The 12,008-nt window shown below is 33.3% G+C and overlaps 1 protein-coding gene across 2 annotated transcripts in view; it reads left to right on the top strand.

Moving 5' to 3' along the window:
• LOC115443322 (protein obstructor-E) overlaps positions 1-12,008 on the top strand; it is a 48,843-nt gene that overhangs the window by 17,386 nt on the left and 19,449 nt on the right. For both annotated transcript variants that reach the window (XM_030168679.2, XM_030168678.2), the window contains exon 2: positions 3,381-3,439. In XM_030168679.2, the coding sequence (XP_030024539.2) occupies positions 3,406-3,439 (34 nt within the window). In that variant the 5' untranslated portion in view covers positions 3,381-3,405. The remainder of the gene's footprint in view (positions 1-3,380; positions 3,440-12,008) is intronic.

Genomic DNA, 12,008 nt, shown 5'->3' on the forward strand with positions numbered 1-12,008 from the left:
CTATTTAAATAAAGGAAATTATGAGTTTGAGAATTAGAACGATTATGAGGCTGATATGATGATTATAAGTATAGGTGTCTAAGCCATAAATACTTTTAATCCGAGTATCGATATCAAGGTTTTATTGCCCTTTACTACTTGTTTGTGACCTCGTGTTTATTCGTATGATGGATCACTGTTTATAACCATAGGTTAAAAAGAAGCCTGTCGAATCATAGCAACGATTAGTGATAATAATACATGAATGGCGTGGCAAATGATTAAGTACTCAGCGTTGCCCTTCAGCACCAAGCAGATTTAAATCGTCTATGTTTTCTGAATACAAATCAGCGTCGAAATAGAACAGATTCAAAATATTAAATTGTCTTTAAACTTTTGTGTCCGTATCAACGATCGTTTTTTATTTACTACAATAAACTTCATAAGGCTTACTTTATTTAAGATAAGAAGTGGTAGAGTTTTCCTGGATAAAAGGGCTAGGATATAAAGAAGCCTATGTTCTTCCCAGGGTCTTAATTTATTTCGATAGCAAATTTCATCGAAATCTATTGAATACTTTATGATTTTCGTTCAGACAGATAGACACATGTGGCAAGGGACTTTACCCTACCCATAGCATACACACTATTTTGATCTACACTGTACTTAAAATCAAATCCAGAGTAGTCTTAGTCGTGCCAATTTTTGTGTCAAATTTTAATTATAAAAAATAGTTTTATTTGTACCACCTATTCGAAATTATAGTGAAACTTTGAAATTCATGTACAATGCTTGATTTTTCGTTGTAAATGATATAAGAATGATATTTCCTTTGCCCTTGTTCGATGTGTCTGTTTGTTTGAGAAACAATTAAAATATTCACATAATTAAAAGGAAAACTTGATATTATCGTCACGGTCAACTCAGGTTATATAATCTTTAACAAAAAGGTACGTGTATAATGTAACTGGAGGCAATTTATGATTTATAAAATACCAATACATTATTTCGTGATATTTCATTCCATCTCCTAAAAATAATTTTACTAATTCATTTATTTATTTATAAATTTAATGAAGTATTACAGCACTTGGCCAAAACACTTACATCCAACAATATAATGTAACTCTAAATGTAACATATATTAAGAAAAAAACAATAAAATAATAATATTTTTGTTTAATAGCAGATGCTTCAAGACTCAAAGGCTTAAGCCAGACTCACTATAGACAGAGTTCAATATTCTGAACCTTGTTACTAAATATTATATTATTTATGGTTATATTGTCATCAATAAGTTATATTTATTAAAAAAAAATTGTCCTGATATAGAATAATAAAATGATCAGTTTGTCTGAGTTTGTCCTTTAAATAGTCTATGTTGATAATTAAAAAGGTTTTACTCCATACTGCCTTCATTAAAAGGGGTAAGTATTGAGATAAACTATGCACGAATATATTAACTAAGAAACTTAAAATAACGCAATCTTTTAGAATAAATTAAAAATAGACTTTCAGGCGTCATAATAATACTTTATATTCTTTGCATCTCATCAGAAATAGCACATTATATGCCTCTACTTTGCTTGATTAGATTCGATATATCCAATACTGAGTATTGCACGCGGGCATATATATTTATTGCCTTTAGTGACAAGACGAGCTTGCCGTTTGCTTAGTGGTAAGCGCTATGCCCGCCCATAAATAGTAAAAATCATCCAACGCCTTGAATTATAAAGTATTATTTGGTATTGCACTGCGCTCGCCATCCTGAGACTATGATGTTAAGTCTTATGTCTAGTAGTTACACTAGCTACAATGTCCATCAAACCGGAACACAACCGTGGCTACACACTGCTGCTTGGCGGCAGAAATAGACATTGTGGTGGTACATACCTAGGCGGATTCTCCCATATAAGAGACCTACCACCAGTAAATATACACTTATATTTTTTGACTGATCATTTATTTTCAATGCTTGTCGTAATTTTTCATATAATACCGATACATTCTAACTTATCTATCGTTTAATGATATAAATATTATTGTAATATGTTGCATGTCAGCATTGTATTATCAAGATGAAGATACTACCCAAATTCCAAACAAAGGCAAAATTAGGGAAATCGTTTAACTTACCAAGGCAAAAAATAAAGTGGTCGAGAAAAATCCAATTTTCTGAGTAACCGATAGATCAATCAGGGCATGCAAAAAATGCGACGTACTAATCTCATACGTTAAAAATCGTTTGCGGAATCAACTTGTACACGTTTACTTGCTCTTGTAAATCTATAATAATAATAATATCAGCCCTGTATTATATATTTGCCCACTGCTGAGCACGGGCCTCCTCTACTACTGAGAGGGATTAGGCCTTAGTCCACCACGCTGGCCTAGTGCGGATTGGTAGACTACACACACCCTCGAAATTCCTATAGAGAACTTCTCAGGTATGCAGGTTTCCTCACGATGTTTTCCTTCACCGATAAAGCGAACGATAATTCACAAAGAATACACACATAATTTTTTAGAAAAATCAGAAGTGTGTGCCCTTGGCATATGAACCTGCGGACATTCGTCTCTGCAGTCCGTTCCACAACCAACTAGGCTATCGCTGCTTTACTAGGCTATCGCTTAATCTATACTAATATATAAAGCTGAAGAGATTTTTTGTTTGAACGCGCGAATCTCAGGAATTTCTAAACCGATTTTGAAATTTATTTCACTAATAGTATAAAGCTTCATTACTCCTGAGTGCTGAAGGCAATATTTATCTCAGAAAAACATTTTCACGTATACAAAACCCAGTAATCGGTTATATTAATTTACATGAAATAAAATAATCCCAGCGAATTAAAAAGGACAAAAGAAACAAAACGTGAATATTTATTATAGAAATATAATGAATGCTTTATGCGTGGTATGTATCTGTCTGCACAAGTATTTAACGCAGCTTGTGTTACGAGCCTCGGAATCAATACCGACACAAAGGCTTTCCAAAGATCACGTGCATGACGACAGAGCCGCATTCAGAAGCTCACGTAAACAATATTCTGTGTTTTCATCGGAATTATTTGTATTTGATTAAAACCTGCCACAAATATTCCGAAATACTTATATAAAAAATAGTCAATATTAAGTCAACCACAATAAAATTATTTTGTTCACATCAATTACACAGCGTTCCACTTTTATCATATCCACAAAGCGGTTTAATTATTTTTATATTTAATGTAAGACTAAAAATATGTTCTTGAGATATTTTTACTGTTTTTTTTTATCTTTATTTAGAGGGCAAATTTTTCAATGTTACCTGTTCTTAATGATAATTAAAATATTGGGTACCCAGCCCACCATGTCAACCTGAATGCACACTTAGCCTGTCATTCCCGTTGTTACAGACCGCTCGAGAACTTGTTCTGCATAATGTCAACTGGACGGCATTGGACGAGCCTCATCGGTGAGTTGTCTATAACTATGTTTTTATATATGTATTACGAAACATTGCTTGAAAATAAAATATACGGTTTAACCCAGATCATGACAAATTGTTAGCGAGAAACTCTTCTACCATGAAACTGATATTTGCTGAAGTAAATTGATCTTTGAACAATAGGGGACCGGACTCATTTTGTTCTTTATTATTATCAAATATTTACGTTATATAAATTATAACACAGAAAGAATTATTTAAATCGGGTAAAAAATCACCAAGTTATAAGTCTTTCAATTTCGGTAGAAGGGGTAAGTAACAAGAAACAGAAAAGAGGCGCAATACCCACGTGTGACGTCATCGGGCATTACGACGCGTGCGAAAGAAAGAGATGAAGCGATATTCTCACTTCGCGCCCACTTCGGCACATAGTAATATTTGAAATATGAATTACTGGCTCATTTTTTAACCAATTTTAATGCAGTTTTCGCAGGGGGTTTCTTTTTCGTATTATTAACCACTACGTATAGAATAATGTACAAAATGAAACACAGGACGGTCCCCTATTTAACAGCGTCGACGCGGTGCCTTATGTAAATATTTAGGATAAAAGATTATGGGTTAATAAAATTAAAAATTATTAACGCAAAATTATATTTGCAAATGTTATGTTAGTTAAATTTAGAATAAATTGAAATAATAACGAAAATTAAATGCAAAATTATTTCATACAGAGGACATACTATTCACGGAATAGCAAACAAAATATTATATTATTATTTCCATTATTTAATTTATGCGTTTTATGAATAGACAATATGGACAATACATTTTGGACAATGTATTGCTTGTATTTTCCTTCGTATATTGTTAAAACAAAATTAGTAATTGAAAACACTTCTAACCTATGAAACAAAATACACATATTAAACTCTATTTACATACACTTAGTATTTACAAAATAAAAAATAATAAACATTAAATAAAGATAATGTTCCTAAAGATTCATTAAATTAGGAAAAAATGGGCACAGAAGTTTTGATAAGAGGAAAAAAATCCCAAGAACAGCAAATAGAAAGCAACATGCATACGCAAATTAACCAAAACAGAAAAATATGTACATTTATATTTAAAAGTATATGAATATTTAAAACAATGAAAGCGGGTGTGGCTAAAGTATCAGCTGACGACTTTGATGGGAAAACTTCTGGCAAAAGCACTTTGTCACACTTTATCTTAATGGCGAATTGTGGGGCGTTTCACACGGCCCCGGAAGGTACCGGAACTTTATGATATCTGCAACTAAATGGGGTACTTTGGGTACCTTAAATTAATGTTATCAGTATTTATGTTTTAAACAACACAAAAACACATCACGCATTTATCCCCAAAGGGGTATGCAGAGGCGCAACCAGGGCACCCACTGTTCACCAATTGTGTTCCGTCCCATGATGTGATGGGGCGATTCTATATCGCCATATCGGGCACAAATTCCAGACTCCGGGCTGATACTGGGCAGATAAACCCAAATATCACTTTGACTGACCCGGGATTCGAACCCAGGACCTCAGAGCGGTGCCGTACCGCGTATGCAGTACAACTACGCCACCGAAGCAGTCTATTTAAGTTTCAAATATAATTATTCAGGCATATCTAACCATTTCGTTGAGTTCATAAATAAGGCCTAGTAACAAAAAACCTATAAGTATAATCTGCGACCGATTCTTCAAATAAACACCTAAGACTTTCGTAAATACATGATAATAAGTATTTTGATCTCCTGTCCAAGTCAACAGGCTATTTAAGTAAAGTTTTAATAAACAAGGTTCGAATTCGCCGTTTATTTTAACAAATAATGTTAGTGACGTATGACATCAGTTCATAATCATAATAATATTTTTGTTTCCTTTGTAACAAAAGTTATAACAGAACGGTTTGTAGCTCCCAATAAGTATGTCAGATTAAAAACCATCATTCCAGCAGATAAAAGAGGACCATAAGACATATTTCCGTATGACTAAGCACGAATTTCGAACTTACTAAAAGGTGTACAAGTGTGCAGTATTTATAATAGGGTTGCCATACGTCGGAAAGAGATAAATCCCTCTGTATCGGAAGTCCTGTGGCTGTAGTCAATATGCCGTTCTACAATAGTTAACGCTAACATTGTGTAGGGGAATTATGTATCGTAACGGTAGACTTATATAAGTTATTGAAAATAATAAACCGATTTGCCCTAAGAAAATTGTGACAACCCTAACGTATGAACACAAAACTGACAATAAATAAATATACTACTACTGGGCCCTTATTCTCTATCTCACATGTTATTTTGACAGTGCGTAACAAGCACGCAACACAACGCGTCATGTTTAGGACTATAGAGATTTGGCTTACAGAATACCATTCCACCCACATTTCTCGAAGATAACATGACACGGCCACGTTACGCGCTTACACTATCATACAGAATAAGGGCCCTGGCATATGCATTGTTAAAATAACATGAACTCATGCAAAATATATACATACATAGTTATAATACGAATGAATCGATGACAACAACAATTCGAGTAACATTCAAAGTTAGCTAAACGTCAGAGGATTTCGTGCCGTTCGTTATTAATTTCTTACGAACCACTCTGAAACTAATCAAGCTAATGCATGGAAAAAATGTTTTACAATATGCGTTACCGAACGCGGCTTATTACCCCATGCTTTCATTTACTAAAGGGTCTCTTCGAGGATATTAAATCTGTACTCTAATTTTTGGGTTCAGTGAAGTGAAATGCTTTTAGGTCAGTTGGCCGCACGCATATTCCTACGCGTATAAGTAGCTCGTGGGAGCTTCACGAGGTGGACAGATGACCTAATAAAATTCGCAGGAGGTTGCTGTTGCGGGTCGTTTAGGTCTATCTGGAAATCTTTGAGGAATCCATGTTCACCAGTATCTTGCGGCTGATGATGATGATAAATAGCTCGGTGAAGTTTCATTATTAAAGATAGATTTTGCTCGCATTTCCGCCCGCGAATGTTCTTTACTTAAAAGGTTCAGAAAAACTTAATAAATATCAGGGAAGTACTTTAATCCTTTAATGCGTATTGAATGGGGGAAATCCAGTAAATCGAATTTATCCAAACGGAATTAATAATAAACCCAGTAATTCGGAAACAACGAAGCTTGTTGCTATCAAAAGAATTTTTAAAGTCACATTAGTTTCAAAGATTGGAACGAAACTAATTAAATACACCCCTTTATAATATTAATATAGCATTAAAATTTCCTAAAATTACAGAAAACACAAGTGCCTACAAAAAGTAGCTATTAAATTAATTTAGTAAATAGAGATTTCTTATGACAAACATCTTTTCCTTGTTTTTGTTGTACATCAAATGGCGATTACCTATTAACAGGTTTATTCGCTAATCACCTTTAAGAAATATATTTCCATGTAATACGTTATTACTTATTAGTTACCTAAATTGAAGCTGTTATTTGCAAGGCGTTGCTTCATTAGCCTAGTAAAAGTAGAATAATGCATTTTAATGTTAATAAGGCAATGTGATCTAAAGTCGACAAGTTGGCAGGCCAACTCAAATGAGTGAAAAAGAACTGCTTTCTTGTACTAAACGACGAGACGAGCTGTTCAGTTTGTGGTAAGTTGATTGCCACTAATGTACTTGCTTATAACTTAAAGTCGTAATGCTCAAGTTGTCTCTTGAAGCTGTTGAGACTCACAGCAATTTTTTGTGAAACCAAAATATAAAACTAGTTATGGCTTTTATCGCGGTTAGTTATATTATTATATTCATACAACACCCGAATTGTTTAATTTCAATGTCTAACATTCGCATAAACACACGAAAACATTAGCAAAATATAAAAAAATATTCAATATTAAGCTATCCAGCTCAGATCAAAAGTGGATTCCAAAAACCAACCCCATTACCTGACCTACAAGTTTCAAAATCAACTACCAAACAATTGTACAATTCACGTACACCGTAACGTCAAAGGTGTTACACAATCTTGATTCAGAAGCTCCATTGTTGCCCGCACAATGGCAGTGGGTGTCGCCGAAGCCTTCGACCTTCGATGGTGAACGCTTAATTAATTTGTTTACTAACCGTTGCACGCGGGTTCGGTTGCTGTTTACATTCGCCCACCCTTTATAGACAAAAAACTATTAGGCTTATAATACAATGGTTTCTAAATAAACTGTCGTATCTGGAACAAATACTACTACTGTTTACTACCAAACCCATTTAATTCAAAAGTTAATGGACAAAATAAACCTTTATTCATAATCTTTATTTATTAACTTTTTTCAGTTAAGTAAAAAAGCGAATATCGCATTTTTTTTAGATACGTTAGTTTACTTAGGAGCCATCGATTAAAACGTACTGTTTGCTAATATTGTGAAAGTGTGTGATTATATATTTGTAAGAACGCATATTGCTGAATGAGTTTGAATTAAATTTAGCGAAGAGATATACCAAGTCTTAAAGAAAACCGTGATTACTTTTATATAGGAAAAGTAAAGAACGGAACTTTTATTTCGTAATACCACTTGCCCGCGATTGGAGCCACGAGAAAAAACTGCGTATTAAACGTAAAAATCATCTAAATTTATTAATTAATTAAGATTTTAGATAATTAACGTCAAACATGGAAGATCTGAAATTTCGAAATGTTAGTTCAGCTGCTTTCTTTCCTTAATTATATTACTTCCTATAATTTTTTGCAGTTAATGAGTTTCAGGGACCCTGCCGTTTCCTCAATACTGTTTACATTATATAGCTAATTTTAATATGGAGACAAAACATTTATATCTAAAAAAATAAAGCAGCTTCGAATTATAAAGACATTTACTGGTAGATTACAGAGTACGTAAGCTAGCAGACTGCAACGTTAGATGTCAGACTGTTACTAATTGATTATCCGCATTAATTATTGCCGCCTCAGTCGCTTAATCATCTAAGAGACGCATTAATCACTGTTTAGCTAATCATTGTTTTGTCACCTATTTCTTTGCGTCAAATTATTTCATAATTAATTAATGTCAAATTGCAAATGAACTTGGTAGGTAGTCACAGTTCATTAAGTTAAAGTCGAAAGGATTACAATAAAATATATACATGTGTCTGCCTCCCAAATATAAGTACGATATTTAATAAGTTTTAACAGTTTATTGAATACATTATACGACTTATAAAAACTCTAATACACATATCGTAAAACTACTCGGCTCTAAAAACGCAGGAGTTGGTTACAATTTACCTCTTAACTGATCATTGTAACACAAAACAATACTTTATCGAGACAGAAATAATTTCAGCGAATCAAATGAACTTGTTGCAGTTCAACCATCATGTCGAAGATTTGGACTAATGCTTATAATACAACTACTTTAAGACTTAGGATATTTCTCTGACAACCTCAATCAAACATTTACATACAGATCTAAATTAATTAGATAGATACCTTACCTGAAACAGATTCTTATCTAAATAACAGACAAATCTAATAACATTGATTCTATTTTTCGACAGAGCTGACTGCACAGTCGAGCAATCCTCGCATTTTATTATATGTATATTAGAACGGACGTCGATTCGTGTCATGTGTTATTGCCAGACGTATGTAGGTTATTTGCGCACAGCCTATGCAATGTACTACTTGATGCAAATTATTAATACTCGTTATACGTGCTGAGGATACCAGTTAAATAAGTTTACAGATGGAAGGCCAAGATTTGCCTTTAAGGTGGTAGCTCAAGGTCCATTTTCATACATTTTGTTTCGGCTTTAATCTGGGTAACTAAACAAGTATTGGCAAGTAAAGAATTTAAATTCACGTCTAGTTAGTGATTAGTTCTCGCAGTTGAAAGAAAAACGTAAAAATAATTAATAATCATGGATATTTCGGCCTTTAAAATTTAATATGACGAAATTTTAAAGGCAGAAATATCCATGATTATTAATTATGTTTACATTTTTCTTTCAACTGCGAGAACTAATCACTAACTAGACGTGAATTTAAATTCTTTACTTGCCAATACTTGTTTAGTTACCCAGATTAAAGCCGAAACAAAATGTATGAAAATGGACCTTGAGCTACCACCTTAAATTAGGACCATAATTCATACTTATAAATGCAAATGTAACTGTATGTCTTTTAGTCGGTCTGTAAAGCTTTCACGGCTAAACCACTAAACTAATTGCGATGAAATTTAGTATGGAGATAGTTTGAGATCCTAGGAAGGATATAGACTACTTTTTATCCCGGGAAAATAAGACGTTTTTTCCGGAGAACCCTTTTCAGGTAGGAGCGGTGAGCAAAACCTAATGTTACTTACATTGAAACACAGTAAACGCAGTATATGGATTATTCAAATATATAAATGGGAACGTACCTAGGCTAGTAGCTAAGTACGTTATCAAGTTTGATGAAGTTTCTTTCCTTACCATAATGTGAAACAGCGTCTTGCTATATCAGATATAAAAGAACCTTTCTTCGTGCCTTACAAGTCAAAAAATTAATTGCCCGACCAGAAAATAACCCAGAAACAGACGTCAAACGGTGTTACTTAATGATGCGAGACAAAACTGAGGTTTTACATGTATAAAGAATATTAGAACAATTCTGAATCTACAAGTAAATCGGGCCAATGCAAAACAACCATTATGAGTTATTCATGAGAACGAAGCAAACAACACGAGTGATGAACTTTCATCTTCGGAAACAATGCTTCCATTCCACCGGGATACGAGAAAACTGCACGTTCATTTCCAATTTGGCGTCAAGATGTCTACAACAATACTTTTGTTTTTAGCTCGTGTAAATTCAAACTGCAAATCATGATCTATGGGCGAACGGTGTTCTAGTTTTAGTTCCAAACAGTAATCTATGCTTTATGTGGGAGTACTTTATTGCTGAGGACAAATGTTTGCTACTGAATATGCTTTGTTTAGCGCTTATGCAAACTTAGTATTGAGCGATTAAAGTGCAAGAAACGAACACAATTCATTAGAATGTTTATCTAGAGTAAATCGATTCGTTTGATTCTTTAATACATGTTAATGCTGCAAAAAAGTTAATCTGGTTTTTATCTACAGCCTTTCGTCTAAAAAATATATTTAAGTGCTTAGAAAATATATATTTTGACACACTGATCTCGTCATCGCATATTTTTCACAAATTAAATTAAATTTGTTATTTGACCATGTAGGCAAATTATTAGCCCTCATGACAAATCTTTTTTTACAAAAAGTGATAACAATGGCCAAAAGCAATTCATCTCTATGCACAAACTATATTAGAAGAGGTTGCAGGTTATTGCATCGCCCACGACGTTGTGACATTCGCAAATGTGTTTGCCATATTGCATATGGCTTAGGAAAATTAAGCAACGCACTGTTTTATGCATAACGTTTTTATATTTAAAATATTCTATTGTTCTTGTTTAGTAATACAACAATGTTTCCAAAGATGTTAACAAATCAGTTTGAAGGACATTCGAATTTTGATTCTTAAGTGTAGAAGCAGAGTAGCAATTTCGGATAAAATCAAAATATTATTGAATTATTTTTTTAACAAACAAATTTATGTGATTGTGTAAATACTTTCAAAATAAATAACGCGTAATACGCGTTTCATTTTCGCATCTAAGATTTCAAATAATTGTTACTGCAGCTTTTAATATTAAAATAAAATCCAGTTTACCTATGCAATGGATAAAACAAAATATTGCTAAGAGCGCAATATCACTATCGTGTGGTTTTGTGCTTCAAACAACAGTACAAGATAGTTCTGTTTCAATTTGAAGAACATAATTTCATATCCATTGACAATACAGTATTTAGAATTAATATTAAAACAATGCTTTAATATCATTCGAGCGATCTATCCGTTTTGGCATTTGGTTGCAAAATAAAATTAATTTATATCACACTGCAAAGAAAAACATTTAAAAAACCTCATGTAGGTAATAGCTATCATTAAGCCATTTTCATTCGTTTAAACAGTTACTATAATTACAGACGCGTACTAAGTGAAAATGTCGGGGGAATTAAAAATTAATGGCTGAATTTTTATGCCCCTCGAGCAATCCCATTTCACTTAACATTAGAACAGTTTTATGGTGTTCGCTCGCATCATCTTAATGGAGTGCCATTATTCTTTCGTCAGGGCCCACACCTTAATCACCATAGTTTATTTATACTTCGCATAAACTGATGCAATAATCTAATATAATAAACATGTTATATAATATGCTATAACAACATTAATAATTATTTTATTATGGTCTAAAGTAACAAAATACTAGATAATAATCATACAGCCTACTTAATCAATGCAAGACATCAATAATAAAGTAAGACTGGGCACCCTTGCCCCCCGGCTGTTTTATTCCGCGCCGCGCCGTGAGTCTCCCACGAAACGGCTCTCACGACAACTCAATGTAGATTCGTATCCGTATGAAGAAAGTTGAAAGCGTGAGTTTTTGCACTTTGTCATCAACATCATTGTTGCTATCCTTTACGTAATTGTTTGCACTTACATCGGAACTTCTTTACAGTTCACACGTTTAAC

The sequence above is a fragment of the Manduca sexta genome, chromosome 28 (assembly GCF_014839805.1).
Source record: "Manduca sexta isolate Smith_Timp_Sample1 chromosome 28, JHU_Msex_v1.0, whole genome shotgun sequence".
Lineage (NCBI taxonomy): Eukaryota > Metazoa > Arthropoda > Insecta > Lepidoptera > Sphingidae > Manduca > Manduca sexta.